Source organism: Elaeis guineensis, chromosome 2 (assembly GCF_000442705.2).
Source record: "Elaeis guineensis isolate ETL-2024a chromosome 2, EG11, whole genome shotgun sequence".
Lineage (NCBI taxonomy): Eukaryota > Viridiplantae > Streptophyta > Magnoliopsida > Arecales > Arecaceae > Elaeis > Elaeis guineensis.
Window position 1 is genome coordinate 97,143,631 of NC_025994.2, and position 11,813 is coordinate 97,155,443.

Genomic DNA, 11,813 nt, shown 5'->3' on the forward strand with positions numbered 1-11,813 from the left:
TTCAAATTAACAGAAAAGAAATGGAAGAATTATTGGTTTCCAAAGTCTTTCTATTCCCCAAACTCCTTCCGGCCAGAAGGTTCCTCCCCTTGTCCGCCTGCCTCCCCGAGGACATTCCGAGCCGGACTGCCGACCACGGCCCGGAGCCTCCGGTCCGTAAGCCGCCCAAGGGGAGTTCGCAACTGAACCGCTGGTCCAGGGCCCGGGCAATCCGGTCGGGCCGGCGGCTCGACGGGCCCACCTTCCGGAAGATGACCGCTCCTTCCTTTCCCTCTCCTCCTCCTCCTCCTTCCTCCTCTTCCACCTCTTCCTTGAATCAGTTGGACGAGAACCCACAGTCCATCTCGGACGCTTTCCAGGACGACGGCGTGATGGCTGCGGCGAAGCCCATCTATATGGTGTCCGACGGCACGGGGTGGACGGCGGAGCACTCCGTCAACGCGGCGTTGGGGCAGTTCGAGAACTGCCTCGTTGACCGGATCTGCCCCGTGAATACCCACCTCTTCTCAGGGGTATGTTTGTCTTCCTACCTTACCTCATCCTTATCCCCTTGACGGCCAGTGTAACGCTCCGTTATGACTCCAGAGTTTAACACGTTAGTTTATCATCCATATTTAATATATTTTTTTATTAATTATAATGTTTATTATAATTTATTTATGTACTTTAAAATATCGGATAAAAAGATGAACTTATGATAAATTTTTAATGGTCAATAACGGTAACCGTGGGGTCATATCTAACAGCGTAATGGCGTCAGTAGGCTACTAAGACCAAAGAAAACCTCTCCTTTTCAATTTCCTCTTCTTTTTCCCCCAATGGGAGGATATTTAGTTATTAGCCAAGCGCTTAATCCGAGCGTGGTTTCATTTTGCTCTTCGATATCTCCTCACTCCCATCTGAATGCTAATTCCCGTAATGCTCGTCACAAGAATTGCCCACCCATTACGTCTGCCGAATTCAGCGTTCTTCTCCAATCCTGCATCGACGCCCCTTCTTTCGACGAAGGCAAGAGGCTCCACTTGCAAATTCGGGAAGCTGGGTTCGAGAGAAACCGAGACTTACTGCCGAAACTCATTAAAGTGTACTCTGTCTGTGGTCGAATCGATCGTGCCCGGGAGCTATTTGATAGAATGCCCAAAAGGAATTTGGACGTATTTGTTTGGACTGCAATTGTTTCTGGATATGTTAAGAATGGGATGCCGGGTGAAGCTCTTGAGTTTTTTTATGAAATGCTCAAGCTTGGGGTGAATCCCGATTCATACACCTTCTCGGCATTGTTGAAGGCCTCTGCCGAGTTGGGTTTAGTTAGTTTGATTGTTCAGTTGCATTCACTGACAGTGAAGTATGGGGTTGGTCTCTGTTTGTCAGTTGCTAATTCTCTTGTCCATGCTTATGGGTCATTTGGAAATGTTTATGGGGCACGAAAAGTGTTTGATAGAATGGAGTTTCGAGATGTTGTTTCGTGGTCTTCGATGATCCATGCGTGCTCTCATGTTGAGAACCATGCCGAGTCGATGGCATTATTCTCTAGAATGCAATTTGATTGGTGCCTCAAACCCAATGAACTTACTGTTGTGTCATTGTTGCCTGGTTGTTGTTTCTTTTCTTCTTTGAGAAAAGGACAAGCAATCCATGCGTATGCCATCAGAAATGGGTTTGTTTCAAATGTAATTGTAGGTTCTGCTCTTCTTACCATGTATTCTCGATGTGGGGATCCAGATTTTGCTTATAAGGTTTTCAGTGGCATGGAGAGACGGAATGTCATAACCTGGACTTCAATGATTGAAGGGTTTGCTTTGAATGGAAGATTCAATGTGGCCCTGAATTTGTTCAAGGTGATGCAGGAGCAAGGATTGAAGCCAACCTATATCACCTTGGTTGTGATCCTGTCAGCATGCAGCCATGGTGGGTTTGTTGATGATGGCTTGGAAATTTTTGAGACTATGAAGGAGACATTTGGCATTCAGCCCGGGGTTGAACATTGTGCCTGTGTTGTGGATATGCTGGGGAGGGCAGGAAGACTAGATGATGCCGAAAAGTTCATAGAAAGGATGGATATAGGACCAAGCAGTAGTGTATATGGATCATTGCTTGGAGCTTGTCAGGTGTATCATAATGTAGAGCTTGGTGAGAGATTAGCACAAAAGCTTTTTGAACTTGAACCAAGAAATGCTTCTAATTATGTTATTTTATCTAATATATATGCCTCAGTTGGGAGATGGGATGATGTTGGACGAGTGAGAAAATTGATGATTGTGAAGGGTTTATTTAAGGAATCTGGGTGTAGTTGGGTTGAAATAAAGGACAAGGTTTATGTGTTTGGGGCACATGATAGAACACACTCAGAGTCTGACAAGATTTATGAAATGTTGGAAGAGTTAAGTGATCGAATAGTGAAGGCAGGATATGTGCCGTCTAAAAAATATGTGTTGCTTGATGTGGGGGAGGATGATAAGAAGAAGTTCCTTTGTACCCACAGTGAGAGACTTGCTATTGCTTTTAGTTTGCTAAAAGTTCCACCAGCTGTACCCATAAGGATTGCTAAGAACCTCCGAGTGTGTGGGGATTGCCATGATGCAATCAAGCTTATCTCCAAGGTCACTTGTCGATGACTTATTATTAGGGACACAAGTCGGTTTCATCATTTTTCATGGGGATCTTGTTCTTGCGGTGATTATTGGTAAAAATAATGTGATATGGAGCATGATGCAAAGCAGAACCAGAAGGCTAGTGATCACAGCTGCAACATCCTTGCCCAGATAAATCAATGAATAATTTGTTTTCCAAGTCTATCTAATGCGATACCCTTTGAATTAGCAGTTCATCACATCCAAAACCATATCTTTGAGCTCTGAGGGGAAGACAAAACGGCACTGGAGTGACAGACTTGATTGCATTAGTTTGTTTAATTTTCAGACATCACCTACTTATTCCAGGTTAAGGAAACAATTGTATTAGGCTATACTGGTTAACTTTGAAGTATACAAAACTGCAGAAGTAATTCACTGTATATATTTTCATAATTTTTTTGGTTAAGAGCAGAAGTTCAGTCTTGTCAACATTATTCTTGAGGATAATTAAATCAGTGGGCTTCGTAATTAAAAGTATAATCAGCTGATTCTATTGTTTGCTTAATGGTGGATTTCAATGGCTCATATACCTGAGGCAAAGATTCCTTGAATATTACAGTGCAAGGTGATTGTGCTGTAGTTAATCTCTTTATGTGAATAGCTTATCAAAGTGACTCCTAGCTACAAGTGTTTTTTTTTTTTTTTAAATTGCTGACATAAAACATTACCATTTTTGTTGTGGACTCTTTTCATTGTGTTTAATATAGCTTTTAGGTTCATAGTAGTTTTACCAATTACTGTTTTATCCATCTGCCGCACATTAAAGTGACCGGCAACATACAAGCATTGGATGCACCCTCATTGGCAAGCTTCTAAATGGAATAGAGAATATCTAAGATTAAATTGCTATAGTTTTTGAAAGGTCTGTGGGATTTTCATCTGAACCAATGAGTTATGCCAGACATAAAAAAAATTGATATGCTTAGAGGATGGAATACAAATACTTCAAACGAGGATGCACTGAATGCTGAATTGTTAAAACACATAATGTTTCCCTTCGCATTGTATGCCCTGAGAAATTATCTGAACAGATATTTAGAGTATAATGCTTATGTCATGTGGACTGTATCTCAAAGGACCAATTTATATCCTGTATTTTGGCAATGAAAATAGAGGCAAATATTGACATCAAGAGAAGGCTTAAGAAGCAAAGCATCAAGCATGGTTTCAGATTTTTTTTTTCCTCCTCTTTACCTGTAGTTTTGATCCTCCATACACTGTAATTTTATTTTCAAGCAATAAGCATGTCCGATCACAGTCAACTTAATTTGACAGTTTCATGTTGCTGATATTCTTTAGGTTGAGGATATGGAAAGACTGATGGAGGTCATAAAGCAAGCTGCAAAAGAAGGTGCACTGCTTCTCTACACCCTTGCAGATCCTTCAATGGCTGAGTCTGCAGAACATGCCTGCAATCTCTGGGGTGTCCCATCCGCAGACATACTACGACCGACAACTGAGGCTATTGCTGCCCATCTTGGTGTTCCACCCTCTGGGATCCCCCGAGGTGCGCCAGGCCGAAAGGCTCCACTAACTGAAGAGTACTTCAGACGTATTGAAGCCATTGATTTCACCATCAAACAGGATGATGGAGCACAACCTCAAAACCTTAATCGTGCACACATCATCCTTGTTGGTGTTTCGCGCACTGGAAAGACGCCCTTGTCAATATATTTAGCTCAAAAGGGATATAAGGTGGCAAATGTTCCTATTGTCATGGGTGTGGAGTTGCCCAAGACGTTATTTGAAATCAATCAGGAGAAGGTGTTTGGTTTGACAATAAATCCAGTTGTTCTGCAGTCCATTAGGAAGGCAAGGGCCAAGAGTCTAGGGTTTGATAGTGAAATGCGGAGCAACTACTCAGAGATGGACCATGTGAGGGGGGAGTTGGAATATGCTAATAGAATTTTCATGCAAAACCCAGTGTGGCCAGTCATTGGTAAGTAGGCTTTCCAAACGATTACTGAAACTAATGTGGGTTGGTGGCTTACTCTGTTGGTTTTCTTAATGCAGAGGTAACTGGGAAAGCAATAGAAGAAACTGCAGCAGTTGTTGCAAGGATATACCATGACAGGAAGCAGAAGTGCTTAATGCCACGCATTTCCAAACGATACTAGAATGAGTGTGCAGATATTTATAGGTCTTGTAAGCATGCGTCCATTGAATTGTATGTCAAAGTTTTCAATAGATTTGGAAAGGTATGCGCTCTAGATGTGGAGGTTGATTATTCCTTGATATCATGAATTTATTGGTCTACTTTCTTTAAAAACTTTTTTCTTGCAAAATAGAACATTAAAAAAATATACTGTGAATGAGCTTATGTTTAATTTACAAAAAGACCAAAGAGATCACGTATTATATGCTCTCTCTATAATCTCATTAATTTTGTGATTATTTAATTTGCAAGTTGGTTGGCTTATTGATAGTTATGGGACTTGCTGTTTTATTTGAATTCAGTGAAGGCGAATTGATGGTTCATAGAGCTTAAGGCTATCAATTAAGAGATCCTCAGTTTAACTCACTCAATGTCTGTGGATTTTTTTGTTTTTCATTTATTTCTATACATTATATCTCATAAACATCTAGTTAGTGTTATGTATAAGAGTATTGAAGCTTGGCAGAACCTTTTCTGGGCCAGCTCGTACCTATGCGTAAGCCACTGCTGAACACAATACCCTGCAACGAAATTTGCTTTTCATTTATTCATTTCTTTATGTTTACCTGCACCCCTCTTTTTTTAAAATTATTTCTTTATCGGCCTTTTTGTCTCAAAAGCCACTAGCCTATCAAGCAAGCAGGAACAAATAGCACTGTTATACGATGGCCCCAAATGATCTAAGCCCTCACCATATAATCCCCAAGACTATTTATCACAAGCAAGAAGTGGTGGAGTTGCATCAAGCCAATCTACCATAAACCAAACTAAAGAAGGAACACCTTGGTCGGGCCAGAGTTAACAAGAGGAATGTGCTATCAACAACATGCCGACACACATCTCCCTCTCTCTATCTCCTTTCCACCTACATATCTCTTTCTCATGGTGTCTCTTTCTAACACTCTCACCAAAGTATACTTTTTCCTCGTCAGCCCTGCAATACCTCTTCTACACTTTCTCTTTTTTGGGTTCATCTTATATACAAACTCTTTCGAAACTCCATTGTAGCTCTAGAGTGCGATGACACAGTTCCAAGCATGCTGAAAAGAAAATATTATTGCTGAGCAGTGGGTGGAACACTGTGTAGCAGTGGGGGTCGCATCACCGCGCGTTGGCGTTGCTACCGGCCATCTTCTTCATGGAGAGTGTGAAATATAGCAGTATCAGTGTTCCCATGCTAGACCTGCAACCGAAGGACAATATAAGTATCACTCCAAGTTCCTTCTGGTGATTTTTAACATTAGCTAAAACATCTATGCTATTTTTATTTTACAGTTGTCACAGGCAAGGCATGCATTCCATTATCTATCTCCCTCCTAGGTTCGGATTGTATATTTCATGCAAATGAATGATTGATTTTTTTTTTGCGATGTTGCCTGTAGTAATCATTGCACGATCCAATAATAGATTCATATGAAAAAGTATTCGCACTAACAATACATACAGCCTGTCCATGGAACAATAACTTACTGATGAGCTGATACGTGCAAATTGGGGATAGGAGACCTTTCACAAGGAATCTAGCATGATTTAGAAATGAATTGAGTGAGGGCCAAGCACATAGGTTGGCATACAAAATAAAGTTTCGGTGACTCATAACATCACTAAACCATTGTTGAACTCTATAATCTCCAAATTTTATATTAGAAAGATATCACCAAGCATTTGCTTGGTCTCTCCCTTAATAAAAGGGTGGAGATTTTATTTGATTTTATGAGCTTTGACTTGGTGTACCTGAGGCTATGATCTAGATGGGATGAGATGGGTACAGTGACAAATAAAATTTAACTTCTTTTAATTAAATAATTATGTAATCTTATTTTTTTAATAAAATTTCAAGATTTAAATTTTTCGAACCATTTCTTGTGGAAACAACAGCTTCCATATAGCCCGCTGGCTCCAATGGCCTCCAAATCGCATGAGGTCAATAGAGCCGTAACAATATACACAACCATATAATTAACAAATAATTATTCATGATAAGGCCTACTCGAGCAAAGGAATCTTCTTCAAGGGCAACAGTGCTAGATAAACATCATGTTGATGTCAACATAACATATGAAATTATCGAGTCAGAAGTCTAGGTTCTGACGCAACTTGGATCTAAAAAATATGAGCCATCTTCAAGAGGCTGGTTTTGAATAAAAAGATAAAATCTTACCTAGAAGTTGTTTGGCCTATTAATTTAGTCACGAATCTAAATCGTGAGAAACTTTCAATACTTAGATTTAAAGAAACTGCTATCATACTATCAGCATCTCCACCTAAGAAGTGTTAGCTAACCTAAAAGGTGACATGATGGCATCAATTGATGAAAAAAATTGGAAAAATTGCTATCATGGCAAACTTCAACAGAACACGATTCTCCTTTTCTTCTTTTTCTTGAGGAAAAACAAAAAACAATTCTCAAAGTTGCCCCTCTAAGAAAAAAAGAAAGAAAAGTCTTCCTTATAGAAAAGAGGGATTCTAAAAGAATTTTTCTTTTCTTCCCACAAAGCTTGTCATTGTAGCATCCCCATGGTTGCTAATGTTAAAAGCATACTTTCTCTGTAGACTCGCAAATGTTTAAGTGAAAAGGAGGAAGGGTGAGATTATAGGAACACAAATTAATTTGGATTAAATGAGATTGGTATAATAGGGATGGGGTTTGGAGGAGTCATCGGAGGATGTTGATGAATATCCAGAGTCCTGCTCTTACAAATATATTCTGCATTATAAATTTTAGACGTGTACAAGTAGTGACAAAAAGCCAAAAAGAGTCTCAAGCCTCACTCTTTTCAGGGTTAAAGAGTTAATTTGATCATATATGATATATCTTTATATATTCTTAGCCTGTGTCTGATTGTGTAATACATATGAAAAAGATTGCCTAAATCATTTACTATCAGGATGACCACTTGATGCAATGTTACCTTCCCGAAAGATAACACAAAGCCATCAACAAACAATCATAAAGTGGAATGTTGCTATAATAGCAAGCTTAACAAACTAAAAACTATTAATTTTGTGAAAGGACAAATCACCCACATACAAAAGAAAAGAAGCTTGAGGGTTATTTATACATTTAGGGTGCATTTGATTAGCCATTAAAAAAATATATATATATATATTTTTGATTTTAAAAAATAAAAATCAAAAAATAATGTTTAGTGATATCATGAAAGATAAAAAGTAAAAATCAAAATAATCAAAATAATTACTTCATATATAAAGCAAAATTTTTTTACTTTTCTAAATTTATTTTTCTATTTTTTTTTGCTTCCCCACGTCTAAAACGCCAAACCAAAAAATAAAGAGCTTGAACCCTTTTCCCTCGTCGAGTTCTTCACCTCTCCACCCTTTTCTCCCTCCCTTTCCAAACTCTTTTTCCTCGTCGACTCTTCATTTGCCATCTCCAAATGTTGTTTTTTACTTTATAGCAATGTAGTTATCAAATATACTTTTTATTTTTATTCAATAATAAAAATTAAAAAAATAAAAAATAATTTTTACAATTAAAAATTAAAAATCAAAAAAATATAATCAAATGCACTTTTATTTTATGTCATGATAACATCCTTGTAACAATTACCGTAGAAAGTGTCACTTGTTCGTAGATTGCACTTCACCCCATCCTTTACCTTTTTTTTAATGTTCTATGTATGATGACATTTTCTCTATGATCTACTTTATCACGCATGTACTTTATGTTCTCCATTTCTGGGTAATGTTAGCATTCAAAGATCATGGGATCCCGCTAGGACCCTCTCACATTTTCTTTTTATTCCCAAACTACCCTCGAGTCAAGTTTGGTGCTCTCTCGGACGCTACCCATATGGTGTCCTAGTGATCTTATATTTGTTCTCCATGTATGCGTCACATATGTTGATTTCAATTTCTTGCAAGTCTGCAGCGCCAAAAAGTGGAACATCATTTATTAGAAGCAATTTAGAGTCCAACCCATCAACTAGACCACAAACGATCTATTAAGCAGATTCAGGCTTAACATAGATAGATTAGGGTTATAAATGGATCAACTGATTTGGAATGGATCAAGTTCAGATTTGAATTTTTGACTTATTTTGATCCTATTTAACTTGATCGGCTTAATTTGTTTAATCTATTTATATCCATTGAATCCATGAAAAATTAACTTAATCTATTTAATCCATTTAATTTAACTCGATTTTTTTAGTGAGTGAATTATATGGATTGTTCAAATTATCTATTTAATGAATAAACTGAGTTTAAATTTGAATTTTTGGTCTATTCAGTAGACAGATCAGGTCGGGGGTGATGGATGTTTGACCTGATCCACATGCAGATGCAGGCCGGCGTCACCGATTGCCACCCCGATAATTTTTGAGTTTTCTACTCATTTTCAAATCTAAAGATGTCACTTGGTCCCAGGCCCAACTCACACACTGACCCATCGATCGGGCTCGCAGTTGATGGACATGATGGACCCCAGAGAGGGCCCTATCCCGTACCATAGCGTGCCGTTTGGTCCAGTGGCTTCAACGTCTCTAAAACCGCTCCCTTACTCGTTTTAGACGTGGCCCGTAAGCAAATACTTGTAGGCCCCACCGTCACGGGCCTCCCGTTGGGCCCACCACCGATCACCATCGAAAGCCGTGTGATCGATGGACTCCATCGGTGGTCCTCCGCCCACGCCCAATCATACAACGTTTTTAAGCAAATTTAACGCCCAGATCATTGGTCGCGCGTGCCCGTCCACAACCTCCTTGTTCTCGTAATTGTAGTTAAAAAAATATATATATATAGAGGGCGTTTTAGTCAGGAAGGAAACTTACAAGGTGGCGAAGAAGAATAGAACCCGCCTCGAGTCAAGCCACGGCGTTTGCCGCCTCCCCAGCCTCCTGCACCTCCCTCCAGCCGCTGTTGGCGTCGTCGCATGACAGAAGGCCGAGGGCTCCCCATCGCCCGCCACGTGCACCAAAAGAGCCGATTTCACGTCCGATCCGGGCCCACCTGCACACGAACATTATCCCACATGTTCAATCAGGTCCATCCATATGGTCGATTCTCCTCGCGAGACGAGACAAAATTACGGTTTCGTGGATTGACATCATCGAAACGTCATTTCCGTCGTTACGACACGCCGTAACGGTTGACTCGGACGAGTCGGTGACGAATCGGAATCGGGGGCGGGGGACTCACCGAGGGAGGAGTCGGCGGTCTCTCCTTCGGCCGCCTTCCGCTCCTCGCTTCCGCCACTTCGCTGAGATCCTTTTCGGGAAAGGCTTTTCAACCTCTAAATTTAACTCCCCCAAAAAGCAACCAATCAATAAATAAAAAGAGTGCAATAAAAAGTATTTGCTTCGTTTTTTTGGTAAATTCGGATACATTATATACCAAACTAGTATAAATAAATATTTGCTAAAGGCACGATCCAAGAGAAACGCAAAGCGAGTTACGAGAGGGGAAAATTTACGGAGACTCGAGGACTGGAAATGGAGTCCTTTTCGTTGCTGGTGGAGAGACTTGAGAGGGCACCGATATCGATCGCGACGGAGCCGTCCGATGCCTCCGTCTTGTTTCGATCGCCTTCCTGATGGGCTAAACTCATCGCAGAAGCACTTGGTTTCGCTTCTCCAGAATACTGAAAAACCAAACAAAAATCAAGAAAAGAGCTTCTTAATCCACCTAATCAGATAGAAGAAACCCCTAACGCTGAACGTTAAAGAAAAGAATCATGAAGAGACTCACCGGTTTTGGGATTTCCGCCATGAATTCTTCTTTCTTGTGCGCGAACGTCACTGGATTTGGCTAAAGAGGTAGTATTGGGTTAGTCCAAGGGGAAATTTTTCAGGAAGAAAATTAGAAGGCGGGAGAAAAGAAGCAAGCGGTTTGCGTTTTCCTGGTGAAAGAAGCGGTTGTATTTGTTTTCTCTTCCTCTCTCGTTTTTATGAGAAGAACAGAATCCCTCATGGAAAGTTTGAAAGAGAGAGGGACAAGGCGCTTTTTGATATATGGGGGATAACACCCTCCCGGGCCGCACCACCAGTGAAGGGACCCTCCATCGCGGCGCAACGCTTCCAGATATAAAAGCCGGAGGGAAGGATCGAAAGAAATAATGGGGCAGAATGGGAATTCTACTATGGATGCTTTTTTTTTTTTGATTGAGAGGTGGCTGATCACTTTCTTACGACTTCCGTCCTCGATTTTTTTTTTGGTAAGAAACTTCCATCCTCGTTTGTTGTGGACCTTGCAAACCCATTGCCGGCGTCTAACGAAAAAAAATCCATCGATAATTTGTCTTTTTCCCCGTGTGAAATTTTTACTGATTATTTATTTATAGCTTAATTATTAAATTAGCCTCCAAAATTTAGGTTAAAAATTATTTAAATTTTTAATTTTTTAAAAATTACAGTACCATCTCGGACGTTACAAATCCAATTCATTTTAGCCATTACTGCTACTTTTCCATCACTAGTCAAATAAAATTATACAGGTGATATATTTTTTATGATGCGGTAAATAGAGACCACTTACAGAATCTAAATGTAGTAGAGAGAGATGATTGGAAAGAAAAATTATCGGTTGTTGGAGAAAAAATTTCTATCAAAACAAAAAAGATTGAAGTTCTATTTTGCAGAGAAAAAAACATAAAGAAGATAAGGACTTTATTTAAGAGAGAGCAGAGTATCAAAGGACATTATCAAATCACTATAGAGAGATTGTGCATTTCATTTAGGAATTTTGGAATGTTAGTAATTTATTTTTTTCTCTACATAGCAATATTATGAGACTAGCTCAATTGTTCATCAAATTTGGCTAATGTTAAATTGTGCAGAAGTTTCGAGTTAGTTCGAATCAAACATGGGCAATGTCCAAATTTATTCTTGGATTGTTTGATAGGATAAGAAAGAAAATAAAAGAATTTCAGAATGGCTCAATTTTGATATATGATGCTCAGGTGGAGAATATTATCAAGTCTCAAAAAGTATATAAGGCATATATTTTATAATAATTTATGATTCAGTACTGTAGATTTGGCTTGATAGATCATTTTTAAGTGTAGA

The 11,813-nt window shown here is 39.4% G+C and overlaps 3 protein-coding genes across 3 annotated transcripts; 2 read left to right on the plus strand and 1 right to left on the minus strand.

Annotated features, from left to right (window-relative positions):
• LOC105052116 (probable pyruvate, phosphate dikinase regulatory protein, chloroplastic) lies at nucleotides 1-4,860 on the plus strand. Its single transcript, XM_010932828.4, has 3 exons — nucleotides 1-512; nucleotides 3,933-4,572; nucleotides 4,647-4,860. The coding sequence occupies exons 1-3, from the start codon at nucleotides 21-23 to the stop codon at nucleotides 4,748-4,750; spliced, it is 1,236 nt and encodes a 411-aa protein (XP_010931130.1). The 5' UTR covers nucleotides 1-20; the 3' UTR covers nucleotides 4,751-4,860.
• Nucleotides 716-2,756, plus strand: LOC140855730 (pentatricopeptide repeat-containing protein At2g01510, mitochondrial-like). The gene has a single exon (XM_073252305.1). It carries the CDS (start codon nucleotides 819-821, stop codon nucleotides 2,613-2,615), a length of 1,797 nt encoding a protein of 598 aa, XP_073108406.1. The 5' UTR covers nucleotides 716-818; the 3' UTR covers nucleotides 2,616-2,756.
• Nucleotides 4,861-5,674: 814 nt separating the features above from the next.
• Nucleotides 5,675-10,691, minus strand: LOC105052125 (uncharacterized). The gene is made up of 5 exons (XM_010932839.4): nucleotides 10,498-10,691; nucleotides 10,223-10,390; nucleotides 9,949-10,042; nucleotides 9,582-9,759; nucleotides 5,675-5,971 (listed from the first exon to the last, which is right to left on the minus strand). The coding sequence occupies exons 1-5, from the start codon at nucleotides 10,516-10,518 to the stop codon at nucleotides 5,890-5,892; spliced, it is 543 nt and encodes a 180-aa protein (XP_010931141.1). The 5' UTR covers nucleotides 10,519-10,691; the 3' UTR covers nucleotides 5,675-5,889.
• Nucleotides 10,692-11,813: the final 1,122 nt, after the last annotated feature.